This window comes from Pseudochaenichthys georgianus, chromosome 5 (assembly GCF_902827115.2).
Source record: "Pseudochaenichthys georgianus chromosome 5, fPseGeo1.2, whole genome shotgun sequence".
NCBI lineage: Eukaryota > Metazoa > Chordata > Actinopteri > Perciformes > Channichthyidae > Pseudochaenichthys > Pseudochaenichthys georgianus.
In genome coordinates, this window is record NC_047507.1 from 30,937,049 (window position 1) to 30,951,627 (window position 14,579).

The following is a 14,579-nucleotide window of genomic DNA, read 5'->3' on the forward strand; positions in this document are numbered from 1 at the left end:
ATCCTTAAGCAATCCACTAATAATAATCCACTACGCTGACCCCAGAGGTCATAAGTAACCTGAGTTAAGCTTGGACTACCTGTACATGCTGCTGCCATGACAACAGCCCCCCCCCCTGACCTAATTGTGACGGTGGAGTCATCTGTAGCTGCAACAACACAAACTCAGATCTAATTTGTGTAACACTCAACAACCCATGTCTAACAAAGGAAAAAGAAACGTGCCATAAAGTGGTGGAATCATTTGTTTAATTTTTATATTTAGCAGCAAGATGTTGGAAGTTAGATAAACAGGTTTAATTGTGGTTTACAATCAGCAATAGCAAAATACAATATAAATGAAATATTATGGTACTAGAGTTTCACAGTTTAGGTACAGTGCAAAAAGTGCAATGGTAGTTTCAGAATGTAGGTAGTATTTTTTTCTCAAAATAACAATTGAAAATATTTTCGAAACACATGACAACTGAATTTAAAGTGTCCAGAAAAAGTGTTGGCTGTGTGCATTCTGGTGGGCACTAGACTTCAAATAATAAAATGCATAATGTATGTGACCGATAACAGGATATATATTCAAAAAAACAGATGACAGTGAGATGTGTTTAAGTATTTAAGAACCTAAGGGATGTTATTTTAAATCCCCTCGTTATGGATGTGGGATTTACTTTTCTTGCGTTTCACTCTAGCATTGGGCACAGGGACTCCCAGAGACTCCAGGCGGAAGGGGCGCGGGAACACAGAGTCTGAGCCCAGAGGGGAGCTCATGGTGGAGCCGCTCACTGTGAGGTGGGCCGACCCATTAGCCGGGGGGAGAGAGTGGACCGCTGTAGGAGAGAGAGCTCCATCAGATGGGTAAAACCAACATGAGCATAAACACCTAAATATGAAATAGCTTTAGCGTTACTTAAATGCTGCATACATTCGTACCACTGAATCAAATTGTATTTAATTTATTATCTTAACAGTTATAGTTAATTGTATTTCACTGTAAAATATTTAACCTTACATTCTGTTTCTTTGAACTGCACTATTTTATTCAAATGTATCGTACTTATTTTTGTATTATTATTATTGTTATTTTGTTGAATGATGTCCTTTATATAATATGCTGCATAGTTGGCGGAGCTCTGTACCTAAGATGTTCATTGCCATAACTACACTGGAGCTACTGTGCATATGATAATAAAACCTTTGAATGTTGAATCACTTGAGATTAATATTTAGCAAACTATTCGTTGAATGTGTAGTTTATTTATTTTTCTATATTATTTGTATGACCATTTTATTGTAGATAGGGTAGACGCCAGTTCTACCAGGTAAGATATTGGTGTCCCAAGTGTGTCTTCTTTTTCGAATTAAAAAGTAAAATGTAAGTATTTCCGACCTTCTACAATTTAATCATGATTCATTTTGTACCATTGTTTTTATGATATTGGTCTGCATACAGTTCAGAATCCCCAAAAAAAGATATACCACAGTGAGAGCACCGTGTTAAACTAAGCTAACTAGCCAACTAAACTGTAGCATCTCATTAGTAAATGTGTGTGTGTGCTTGTCCTGTCCCTACCGTGTCCCTTGGTAGCTTCACGTCCCAGCAGTTGGCTCGCTCTCTTTGATTTGAAGTAGCTGCTGGCGATGTTCTCACTGTCACTGCGGGCCAGCATCTCCTTGTACCTGTCCTCCTCCATCTGCTAAAAACACAACAGGGTTAAGGCTCTGTGACAGTGTTAGGTGTGTGTTGGATGATGCGTGGAACATGAACGCACCATGAAGGGCTCTCCAGTATCAGCAGCTGGACCTCTGCCAGCTGAAACCTTCGGAGCCCCTGCTGTGAGGGAGAAAGAGAGCAAGATAATATTTAAGATAAAGATAAGATAAGAAGTACTTTATTGATCCCAATTTGGGAAATGTTTATGTAAAAAGGCAAGGCATTGTACATTGTAAGGAATGGAATATTAAATTGTAGGCAGGAATGTTTTCCAGTATGAGCATAGTAATCTGCAGAACACATAGGGTTATAGCCCTACATTACTAAAACTGACACACATTTCACTCCAATATGCCATTGTGCACCTGAAGGCAGTGTTGTTTTCTGAACCGTCACCTCCGGCAGCCTCCAGGTGGCGCTGTCCTCCTCCCACACAGCTTCCTTCTTCAGGCGGTCCAGGTTGCTGTAGTTGCAGTCCCGGCGCACCAGCGGCACCATGCGCTCCAGCAGGCTGTGCAGAAGCAGGCCCTCCCTCTCCAGCCGCCGGATGGTTGCCAGGTAGTCATCCCGCTCCACCTCGAACTCCGCCTGCAGGTCCCGGATCTCCAGTCTGGCTCCTTTCAGCTGTCACCAGTGGGGGGGAAACACTCAGATGCTTTACTTAAGTAGAGACACCTAAAGGGCTGAGCTACAGGATCCATATTGTGCTTTTGGGGGTTTTCCCTTTCCTGTAGTGTGTTATAGGTTTGGGAGCATGTAGGGACTGCAAAGGCTAAGTTCCCTCCCCCTGCCTAAACGCCTCCATTGGGCTAAGTATACTTCAGAGACATAGTGACGTCACTACGTAACACTTGCGCTTCTATTTGTTAGCGCTCAAATACATTGTACGTGAACATCTCTAAGCGGTTGACCAATCACAACAAAGCCGGCCAGCTGACCAATCAGAGCAGACTGGGCTCTGGTTTCAGACAGAGGGTGAAAGGAGGCACAGGCAGTATGAGAAAAATAAAGAGCATTTTGAACATTAAAGCATGGAAACATGTGAAGGCACAAAATACATTTGAAAATGAACATTATAGGGCTACTATAAGATAGAGTTGTATTATTTTTTGAATATTGATATATTCCTTTTTTATCCCCAAAAATGACTAGGTATATAATTTATTCATTTATATATTCATTTTTGGTGTTAAAGGTCCCATGTCATGGCCATTTCTACTGCTCATAATTCCATTGTTGAGGTCTACTAGAATAGATTTACATTGTTCAATGTTCCAAACTCACATTGGTTTCTCATACAGCTTCTCTGTATAGTATCACTCTCTTGCGGCTTTCACACCAGCGCTTTTCAGTTTCTAGCTCCGAGCGGGAGCTTTTCTGGTTCAGCTCCGGTTTCCCTTGTCAGCTCCCGCTCTGTGCACACCGCCCACTGGCGCCCCAGAGCTGCCCTTGCTGCGTCATGACGTCACCGTTTACATCGCTGATTTGCCCCCCAACGGCAGCTCACAACAACAACTGCGTCGGGTCGATGATCGTGTTGCTTTTAATCACACGAAGCCAGAATAAATTGAATAACGACTTCTCCAACCTTATACTTTTCTCCAGAGTGCCGTGGTTCATTGTTTATTAATGTGTTTCTGCAGCATTTACCGACCGCTGCAGTGCTGCTCTTCCACGGAGTTTATTCTCCCGTTAGCTCCCGGTTAGCTCACACTGCAGCGGCCGCTCTAAAGTATTCACTGTCCGACTCACACAAGCAGCCATGGGCGGCGCCAGGATTTTTTTGCTGTAGTAGCTTAGGAGTTGCTATATGACAGCACGGCGTTGCTAGTTAATTTTCAAAATAAACAAACAATACCAGTGGGCCAAGCACGAGCCTGTTCATATTGTTGCGTTCACCGCTATTCAAGATCACTCAAGCCTTCAATGTCGAAAACGTTCTCTTTATTTACAGAACCAATCAATAGTGTAACACTCATGACTTTCACGTAACACACAGCGGACAACGCACACACATACACACCTGGAAGGGGCGGTCTCTCCCTAACTCCCACCAACAACATTGCCTAAATAACGCACTTTTCCTCCTCTCTGGCCTCCTCCTCCTCCTCATTCTCATTCTCAGTTCTCTTCTCCTCATTCACAATTCCCCGTGTTAGATCTCACTGTCAGCACGCCTCGAACAATGCGCCATGTCGGAAAATACAACACATTCTTGATTCATTTAAAATGACCATTTGTAACTGAGATGAGTGACTGCTCATTTCTGCCGAGATGCTCAAAGGGTGAGACGCTGTGTCTGAGAATCACGGACTAGCAGAAGTTGTATATTCTGGAGTGGAGCTCTGCAGAGAGCAGGGTGGAGGAAATGAGACGAGGAGCAGCGCTAGTTCCACTGCAGCTCGTGGTAGCAGCTAGCTGGTCCTGCTGCTGCGGGTGCAGCGGGTCAGTTGGCGGGGGCACCTGTTCTTCGTGGTCCCAATCCTCCCGGTTTTCATAGTGTGCATCGGGATCCTTGTGGATAGCAGGGTTGTCCAGCTGGACCGGCTCCGTTGGAGAACGCGGTCATTTACGCTGACTTGTGACTGTGAGAAATGTTTCCATTTTTGATCTACTGAGAATTAGCCAAGTAACAGTTCACACAGTAAATTACAACGACCCGCCCCTGATAGATCCCGCGAAAATGTATCATATTTATACACATTCTCGCGGGCTGTGAGAATGTGTATAAATATGATACATTTTCATATCAAAACAATGGGGTTGCTAAGCCGTTGCTAGGCCAATTGTTGGAGTTGCTATAGCAACTCCTAGATACCCCCTGGCGCCGCCCCTGCAAGCAGCTGATGCATATCCCCAGTTCCCTTAGCCTAATTGAATGTGTGTCAGTCTGAATTGACACTGTTTGGTATCACAACGCTGTTATGAAAGTTTCTCTGGTATAAAACGGGTGATGTTAGCATAGCAACCGAAGCTAAACTGACTACTTGCATCCGATAGCTGCAATAATACAATCTGCCTCTCTCCACAATGATCGATAACAGCGAACGGATGGTCAAAGTAAGGCACAAATAAACAGAATCACACGAAGCCTGGTTAGTGTTGCCTGACTTTATAAAGTGTGTTTATAGGCACTACTGCTTGTAGGCAGGCATAACAGTCGACCCATGGGAGGTGGGTTTAGTTTCCTGCACGCCTCGACGTAAGAGAGATGTAAGCGACGTCACCTCTTAGCTCCAAAGCTCTTGCCTCTGGACCGACAATTTTTTGGAGCTGGAAATGAAGCGGATTCCGGAGCTAAGAGCCGCCGCAGCTCCGGTGTGAACAGGAAAACCCGGCGCTTTTCAGGCTCTAGCTCCGAGCCGGAGCTGAAAAGGCGCTGGTGTGAAAGGGGCATCTGTCCTCCATGGCTTGTTGGAGCTCCTGCCCCCCCCTCCCTATGAGCCCACTGTGCTCTGATTGGTCAGCTTGCCCACTCTGTTCTGATGAGTCAACCACCGTTACAGCTGAACATCAGTGATTATGTGTTACAATGGCGTTTGTTAGCAACCAGAAAATGACACCAGTAAGGACAAACAGATGAGAATGCTGCGTGGGGTCTGGGTGCCGTGTTGGCGGGAAGTATTACTGGTGTCATTTCCTGGTTGCTGCGTGGGGTCTGCGACAGAGACACCGCGGAACTCAGCCTGAGCGCGCACACACACACACACACACACACACACACACACACACACACACACACACACACACACACACACACACACACACACACACACACACACACACACACACACACACACACACACACACACACTCACAGTGCAGAGATCCGCGGAGCCGCGGCTGAGAAAATATAAGGCTTGTGTGTGCGTGTGTGTGTGTGTGTGTGTGCGTGTGTGTGTGTGTGTGTGTGCGTGCGTGCGTGCATGTGTGTGTGTGTGTGTGTGTGTGTGTGTGGGTGTGTGTGTGTGTGTGTGTGTGTGTGTGAGGAGCTCCGCGGATTGGTCCAAGCCGTTACGTCACTATGACCAGGAAGAAAAAAATGGAAAAAGAGAAATCTCCAACGAGGCGTTCTGGGGCAGCACAGACAGGTCTTTTCTGTGTTAGAGTTTTACTCGCTACAGGGTGTACTTTGAGGGTTTGTGACTCTGCAGACCGTTTACATGCAGAAAAAGCTACATAACACACAAGGGGACGGGTAATAACCGGAAAAGCGTGACATGTTTAAGTTAAATCTGTGGTATTTCGTACTGCACGTCCTGAACCCAGTTGTTGAACTTTGCTCCAAACCCATTGCAGTTCCCATAAAAACTTTAATATGTGTCCTACTGTACTGTAGCTGTGACCCACCTTTCCCTGGACCTTGACGAGCATTTGGCTTTTGGCGTGGACTTCCTCCTGGATGGAGTTGTAGACATTTAACAGTACATGTTCACTGTCCTCAATGTTCTGTGACAAAGCGCTGATAAGATGGACTTTTCTCTGGTCAGCCAGGTTCTTCCTCTGCCTGTGTCTCTGCTGCAAGTCTTTGTTCCTGGCCTGCTCTCCTCCCACCACCTCCTGTTCCAGCTGCTGTAGTCTGGGGACAGATGGATCAACAGGGAACTGTTCATACTGGACTGTCATGTCTGAATCTTAAATGTAATAAATAACACTTAAATGCACTATTAATCTTGGTACAGATCCATTTTATAGTTCAATTGTAGTGGACACATACTGAGTAAGATGTTTTTAGCTGTAAATTGGCACTTCAATAGTGTTTTATTTGTCAGATAGTTACAGATTCTTATCTTCACGGTCAACCATTTCTGTTCTGTTTTATTTTCTATTTCTAGATGAATATATTTGATTTTTGATTTCTTATGTTGTGCAATACTTTGTTTTACATGCTGCTGCAACGTCCCCATGTCCCAATCTGTGATTAATAAAACTATATCTTATTTAGTTGGAATGCTGACACAGCATTCCAACTATCTGTTATGTTACGCACGAAATTCTTTATTATTCCGCCGGGTTATTTTGCACCTCTTCTTCTCCCACATTCCACATCGCAGAAACTCCGTTCAAACATCAAAACGTTCAGCTCGGTCGGGAATCGATGGCTATTACTTTTCTCATTCATAACTTTCATAATTTCAGAGATTCATCCCATAATACATCACAATCACATTTTTAACATGGAAGTCAATGGAGAAACTCTTCAGACTTGAACAATCTTCATGCAACTTCAACTGCTAACTGCTCCTTCATACTTTCACTCAGAAACCTCATTCCACTTTAAAATGTTACACATCTTTCTGACATTATTCGTGTAAAACAACTTTTAAATCTGATTCATACTTTTAGAGATATTTAACATTGTTCAGACCTTGGTAAAGAGGCCTTCTTCAGATTTAGAGTGAGTGATGTCACAGCTAGAGTGGAGGACAGATTTCATTTTGCCTTCATATTTTCTTTTAAACCTGCCATAATTCCCAAACCCTACATTCCTGAGACATAATTTTTCATGAGAAACATAGGAAAACATCTCGTAGCTTGAAAAATGACAAACAATTAAGCAAAAATAATTAAACAAAATGCCTCTTGAGGGCATGAAGTGACAAAAACTTTCAACATGTCTCCATTAAACCAGCCTCATCTTTCCCCACCACAGCAGCCGCACACCTTTAGTTAATCTGCCAAAAAGGCCACATTATTAACCCGGAAGTACACACAAAGTACACTTCAGATGCTCAAGTTCCTTGACATGCTTCACGCTTTGAAATTTCACCGATATCTGTTACGGTTCTTCAACAAAACGTTCACATGTAATGCGATGTTTGGGGTCGGCGCGATGACATGTAAAGTCAATGCAGAGTACACTACAGTACACTACATACGCAAATTCACTCCGACGGCCAGCATGAAGCGGTGGACGCCGCGCGAATCACACGATTGAGGCGATTGAAGGGGGCCGCGTCAAACGCGAGAGTTCAATCTTTTCAACTTGAGTGTCAAATTCACGTGACGCGTTCTTGCGAAAGCCAATCAGCGTTGGGATAATTCCTTCTGACGTCCTGCTGTTGATCAGTTGTAAAGATGGAAGAGATGATCGTTGTGGCTGTGAGTGGGTTCCCGGAGATATACGATACACTTCCACAGAAGGTACAAAGCAGCAATAGTTGTTCCTCCATAGTCAAGGACAGAAATAACCAAAACGATCTTGCATGTAAGCAAGGCCGTAACCATGGAGTCAACATTGGGGGGGACCAAAAATTCAATCAATTTGAATACTAATTTCCTGCTATTCTAAAGGAAAATATATAAAAATGGATTTCTTTGTCTATATAAATAAACGTACCTTGCCTTTTAGAAGTAGTAAAATTGAAGTAAATTGATGTGTGTGTCCCAATGTATATGGTGAATTCGGCCCTGCATGGAAGTATAAACAACCTCAACTGTCCGTCAACGGCGCGTCAACGGTATGTCTGTTTTGAATGACGCGATAAAACAAACTGCAAGCCGCGGTGAAACTGCAAGCCGCGGTGAAACTTGAGCGATTGGAGCGATGCGAATATTCGCATCGCGTCCGGTGTGAACGCAGCATAAGAGGTTTATCTCTCATTCAGAACAATGAAAATGCTCTCCTCTCACTGATCACCATGGAAACCTTTGATCTCTGGACACGTCGTTAGCTCAAATATAAACACCTATGTCATGGAACACGATGATGTCATAACTCCAATTGACATGCTCAGAGCAGCAGACTTCACATAATGGTTAACACAGCTCTACGTCAATTATGGGGTGTCATCATATGCCGTTTCCATGGAAACGCATCCCTCGCCATAAAACACGATGTCGCTGTAACTCCAATGGACACGGTCCGATCGTCCCCCAAACTTCGCTTGTATATCACCGGTCCTTGCCTCAACAGCTTTACGGGAAATCTGAGATCTCACCATAGGCTGTTGCCATGGAAACACATCCCTCGCCATAAAACCCGATGTCGCTGTAGCTCCAATGGACATGGTCCGGTCGTCCCACAATCTTCACCTGTATATCACCTCTCCATGCCTCAACAGCTCTACGTCAAATCTGACATCTCACCATATGCCGTTTCCATGGAAACGCATCCCTCGCCATAAAACGGTGGCGGTTTTCTCATAACTTCAGTGAAAATGCTCCAAACTGCCCAAACTTCACAGGTTTGGTAACGATGCAGCCATCAACGCATCTAAGCGTATTATGAGATGTCATCAAATGCCATTGGCATGGCGACAGGTCATTCGCCATCAAGTTAGTTCAAAAGTTTGCAGTTCAAATATTCTGCTGCTTTTCCAAGCCTTTTTACTTTCTGTTCTTCTCTCATCACACATTCCAGCCCCCAGTGTTCATGTATCATTACAATCTAAATTCTTCACTTTCTTCTTACACCTTACATTTCAGCATAGCAGTTTAGCGTCAGCTTTTCAGCATTCCCACTAGCAATTTCTTCAGGAATTGCATTCTCTAGTCTTATCTTTATTATTGTATGTTCTACACTTTCTTTTTCGGGTGCAATCAATTAAATATTGACACAGTTTCTTACAACCTCAGACCTTTTTTAATTATCAGAACAATTGTCGACACGGGGTTACTACAATTTAGGCAAATTCAAATTAAGCCCTTTTTAATGCCACTTGGAATTAGAGTTCAAGACCATTTAAGGTGCAATTTCATGTTAATATTACAATTATTTTCCCAAAAATATATGTCACCAATTATACAAACAATTATTTACATTGCAACTTCAGAAAAGTATGCATACAATCCTATTTCCTATGTGCTAGCATGTTCAAGACTTTTGAAATATGTACTTAACAATTAAATACCAATTAAGTCCTTATTTTTATGTATTTATATATTCAATGTCAATTGAATGCCTCTTAAGGCTTTTTTAGGATGCGTGGGAACCCTGGTACACAAAAACGTTATGGTGTTATGGCGTCCTGCTCCACATCCTTTGCACAATGTTGGAAAGACATCATGTAAAAAGACAGCAGTTGTAATGGCTGGTTCTGTGTGTACAATGTGTCTCTACAAACCTCTCCAGGACATGTTGCTGGTCCAGAGGCCCTGCAGTGACATCAGGAGAGTCTTTGAGCCCGTCTCTGTCTGGACCTTCTGGGACACCGACTGCCGGTACAGCAGGCTGGCTCGCCAACATGAGGAAATAATATCCAATAAGTATTTGAATGTCAGCATTCATGTCCAGCAGTTATTTCTAAAATGGTAGATACCTAATATAGAAACTATAACATATCTTGAATGTTTACTGGTAGTGTTGGAAGGTGCTAATGAACAGTACCTTGGTCTGGGAAGTTTCTCCAGTTGTTTTGTGGCAAACGGGATCAGTGTGGCAGGAGCCCTCTTCTTCTGAGACCTCTGTCATACAGCTAGCACTTACTGATGCTTAGAAGCAAGACAATCCATAGCAGTGATAGTACATACACAAAAACAAGGACTCTTGAGAAAAAAATGCAATCTCATACAACAACATTGTGTTCAGCAGGAGTGTTTACTTAAGCTTTTTTGACATGCACTGGACCACATTTCAAAACTAGTTACCTGGTTCTTGGGAAGATGATTTTCTGTTTTCATTCTTGGGGCCAGAGCTCCCCCTGCTGGCTCGAGCCTTCTCCAGATTGGACAGTTTGGAATCATAGGAGGAACGCAGGGCAGCGATGTCCTCCTGCAGCTTTGCCTTGGATTCCTGTTCTGCATTGTACTCAGCCTGCAACTTGGCCAGCCTCTCTTCGTACTCCTGTGGCGAGAGCAGAATACAGCCCGATAAATCACCTGCTCTTTATACAAAGCATGTAGAGATGTGAAGTGATATATGGGTGTGGGAACGGCCTGTAGTTGCCTCTTTAATCTTCTCCTTCTCTACTTCTTTGGTGCTGGACTGTGGCCTTGAAAGAGCAGCAGGGGATTCCTCAGAAAAGTGACCAGAGAGCAGAGCTGCATGCAAAATAGAAGAAAAAGTAGGATAAAAAGCAGGCGTTAAAAATCACACAACAAGTAAGCATATCCAGGTGGAACGTCTCTTGATATCTCTTGGTAGCATAAAATAATTTAGCAATATTCAAATAAAAATGGCATTTTGGCTTGAATTAAAAGGCTGGTCAAAAAAATACTTACATGATAGGTTTGTGGTGCCCATCTGACCTGAGATAAGGGCCCGCAACTTCTTGATCTCCTCCTGATACTCCCGCAGCAGAGCATCTTTGGGGTCCTCATTGATACAAGGCCTGTTCTGGATGCTCTTGGCCCGGTTGGCATAGCGCAGTGTGCTCAGGGTTTCCTCGTAGTTGTTATCCGAGGGGGACAGACAGGCGATCATTAATGTGCGCGTGTTTCCTCCCAGAGAGTCCTGCAGCAGCCTGGTCAGCTTGGAGTCTCGGTAGGGGACGTGTTTGGAGCGTCCGTCCACCAGCGCCGAGATGACGTTACCCAGCGCCGAGAGGGACAGGTTGATCTTGATGGCCTCGCGGAGCCGCTCACCTGTAGCACCGGTTTTAGACTGACGCTCACTTCCCGCCAGGTCAACCAGGTTAAGTTTACCTGCTCGTAGATGATCCTGGCCTTCTGCATCTGAGAATATGGGATGACAAAGAACATTGTGAAAAATGTGACTTGTTACTGTTACAATTAGTAAAAGACACCCTGAAATTATTTATTTTTTAAAATCCTGCTGGGTCTGGGTTTATGATCATCTCTCCTATTCAGCATTTAAATGTATCAAAGCTGGTCACACTTTATTTTAAAAATATTCATTATTCACACTATCAAAGATTTCAGAAAGTGGAATTTAAAGGGGCCCTATAATGCTCATTTTCAGGTTCATATTTGTATTTTGTGAACATGCTTTAATGTTCAAAAAGGTATTTATTTTTCTCATACTGCCTTTGCTGCAGCATCTCTTTTCACCCTCTGTCTGAAACCAGAGCCCAGTCTGCTTTGATTGGTTAGCTAGACGGCTCTGTTGTGACAATAAGTATCTTCTTGGTCGAATGCACTTATTGTAAGTCAGCTAAATAAAATGTAATGTAATGTGATTAGTCAACCGCTTAGAGATGTCCCGCCCCTTCACCTATCATATAGAATGGGTTGGAGCACTAATGCAGGCATTTCAGACAGGGGGGGAGTGCGTGGGAGAGAACATCTCTCTGGAGGGAACTTTGGGATTTTAGCCTTTGCAGAGCATTTTCATGAACCAAAACCTCTAAAACACACTACAGGAGGAAAACCCCTAAAAGCATAATAGGGCCTCTTTAAAGAAAGGAAGATCAAGCACATGTTCCTTCATGCAGACAAAAATGCCTTTATCACATATTAAACGGAATGTCAATATGTTTCAACATGTTAAACGTATTGCATCAGTGTGTGTGAGTGTGAGTGTGTGTGAGTGTGAGTGTGAGTGTGAGTGTGAGTGTGAGTGTGAGTGTGTGTGTGTGTGTGTGTGTGTGTGTGTGTGTGTGTGTGTGTGTGTGTGTGTGTGTGTGTGTGTGTGTGTGTGTGTTCACCTGTGTTGCACATCTCCAGGTGGATGGTGAAGATGGAGTGTGAGCGAGAGGAGTCCTTGTTCATCAGCGTGAAGCCCACTGCCCTGTTTCCCCAGCCTTGCACTATGATTCTCTCACACTCACCCACACTGTGCACAGTGTGCATGGAGAGGTCCCGCACATACACCCCCCGCTCTGGATGCTCTTTCAGCTAAGTATTCATCAACCACACAAAAACACATACACACAATCCAAATCTGTCACCTTGTTCAAACACCTTGACCTTCAAGCAACTACTGTGCTTGTAAGTCACCATGGCAACTTACACAGTACATGCACATTCCACAAAAAGCTCACTGACAGAGAATAGCCTGAGAAGCTATAATCACTTTACTTACTGAAGAGCAATAATCCTTTGGGCTTCTGATTTGTTTATTGAAACAACAAAAGACTTACCTCCAATCTGTGTTTGGTGTCATTTCCCAATAGGTCTCTGATTTCTTCATTGTAAATCTCCAAGTAGGAGGCCCTCACCAGGAATTTAGTATTCTCTGCACACTAGCTTGCACACATAAACACATCAAATGAGTCTCTCGGAGCACATAAAGCTCAGACAAGCCTGGACAGAGACTATATGTAAGAAAAGTCGTAGCCACTAGAATGGCGTACAAAAAGTGCTTAGCCAACCTACCTAAATACTCTAAAAGACAAATAAATCAATTTTAAGCATTATTATCACTAGCATTATTAGTTTATCTTGTTATTTTCTACAAAATATTTAAATTGAAGTGGATCCTTGCTTTTTTTTCAGAAGCTGAAACCATTGACCAATTCTTTTTTTTATTAACCTGAGAATTAATTGTCACTTTTGTGCATTTTCATTTATCTGTGCATTAAATAATATGCAAAACGTTCTCTTCATTTTAAGTATAATGGTACCTTTCTTGTAAATTGTGGTGTAGCATAACTTCCATAATTTTTTATTAAATTATATTATATCGTACATTCATTTCCTGTACTGTGTTGTTTATTTTTGTGTTGCTAAATATATATATTTTTTCATCTACCTGTATACTCTCAAAGATGTGCTCAAAAGCTCTTGGGATGACCCCCCTCTGGGCTGTAGGGTCGGACACCCCCTGCATGGTGAAAGACTTCCCACTTCCAGTCTGTCCATAGGCGAAGATTGTGCCATTGTATCCCTCAGTGACACCCTGTAAAGAAAAGTATAGGAATAAAGTCTGGCATGACCTTATGCAAGACAATTCTTTAAAAAGCACCCTTCTGAAAGTGACTGACAGCAACCTGTTAAGTAAATAATGAGGTCTGCTGTCATGAGCAATAAGATATAGGCTGTTGTTGGACTCAGGGTGTCCAGTGACCACTTTTGTAATGCTTCTGTATATGTTGGCACTGAAAACTAAACAAATTAAAAAAAAAAAACAGAATCAAAAGTGGGTGCCAGAGCTTACCTCAACCAAAGGATAGGCAATCTCGTTGTACATCTGCTCAGTGGTTTGATCAATGAAGTAAGTCCCATCAAAGGTGAACTGTTTGGGCGGCTCGTCCACTGCCCCGGGCTTTTCTATGAAGCACTGGCAGCGGTGCGGGTCGATGGAGAGAACCGTGTTAGAGCCGAGAGCATTCTCCCGGTCATTCAGGGGCCTGCACCTCACAACCACCTTCACTGACTCTGATCCCATGGCTCAACATCCACAACACAGCAGTCGACTTATACAGTAGCTAGCTAAAGATAAAAAAAACAAAGAACACTGTTCAATTATCATTTATACATATTTAACGTAACACAGCTGAGTTGAGCCTCATTAGCTTACCTAGTTTAAAAGCACGCGGACAAATGGCTGAAAAACAGTTCCCATCCCGGTTAAAGTCGGTTTAGAAAAACTGACAACCAGAGGATATCAAACACCACCAACAAAATAATGATGTACTTAAAAAGTAAAGTGAGACTTTTTAATTTCCTGTTCAGGTGTCGTTATAGGTTACATTGCATTCTGCACTGGTTCGTGGTTCCTCCCACAGCGTTGACATTGCTTAGCAACCATAAACAACCGTTGACCAATGGAAGCGAACCTACCTCGTAATATTGCTTGGAGTTACAAATAAATGTTTTTAGTATAGGAGAACATGGGTAAACAAATAGGTTACCCACAGATGCCTGTATTATGGGTTTCGTTTCACCTTCCATTAACAGTTAACCTATGTGGTACAATAAGTTAATAACTCATGCATTCATAAAGGTTAAAAGATGCAGTCTTTGTTGAGAGATGTTGAATATTTTTTACATTTTCAAATGATAACATAATACAGAAAGGTGTTTCTGTT

At 43.0% G+C, this 14,579-nt stretch overlaps 1 protein-coding gene across 6 annotated transcripts; it reads right to left on the reverse strand.

The window, feature by feature from the left end:
- Window positions 1–241: 241 nt before the first annotated feature.
- Window positions 242–14,258, reverse strand: kif17 (kinesin family member 17). 6 transcript variants are annotated; one of them, XM_071203195.1, is made up of 15 exons: window positions 14,069–14,258; window positions 13,706–13,980; window positions 13,301–13,447; window positions 12,690–12,791; window positions 12,255–12,444; window positions 10,870–11,322; window positions 10,595–10,689; window positions 10,297–10,492; window positions 10,037–10,140; window positions 9,774–9,880; window positions 6,058–6,286; window positions 2,073–2,331; window positions 1,766–1,824; window positions 1,567–1,687; window positions 242–823 (listed from the first exon to the last, which is right to left on the reverse strand). In XM_071203195.1, exons 2-15 carry the CDS (start codon window positions 13,934–13,936, stop codon window positions 633–635), a joined length of 2,484 nt encoding a protein of 827 aa, XP_071059296.1. In that variant the 5' UTR covers window positions 13,937–13,980; window positions 14,069–14,258; the 3' UTR covers window positions 242–632. The 6 variants fall into 6 exon arrangements, with proteins under 6 accessions (XP_071059296.1, XP_071059295.1, XP_071059294.1 ...); XM_071203194.1 differs by having other exon boundaries at window positions 1,567–1,690; XM_071203193.1 differs by having other exon boundaries at window positions 1,766–1,827.
- Window positions 14,259–14,579: the final 321 nt, after the last annotated feature.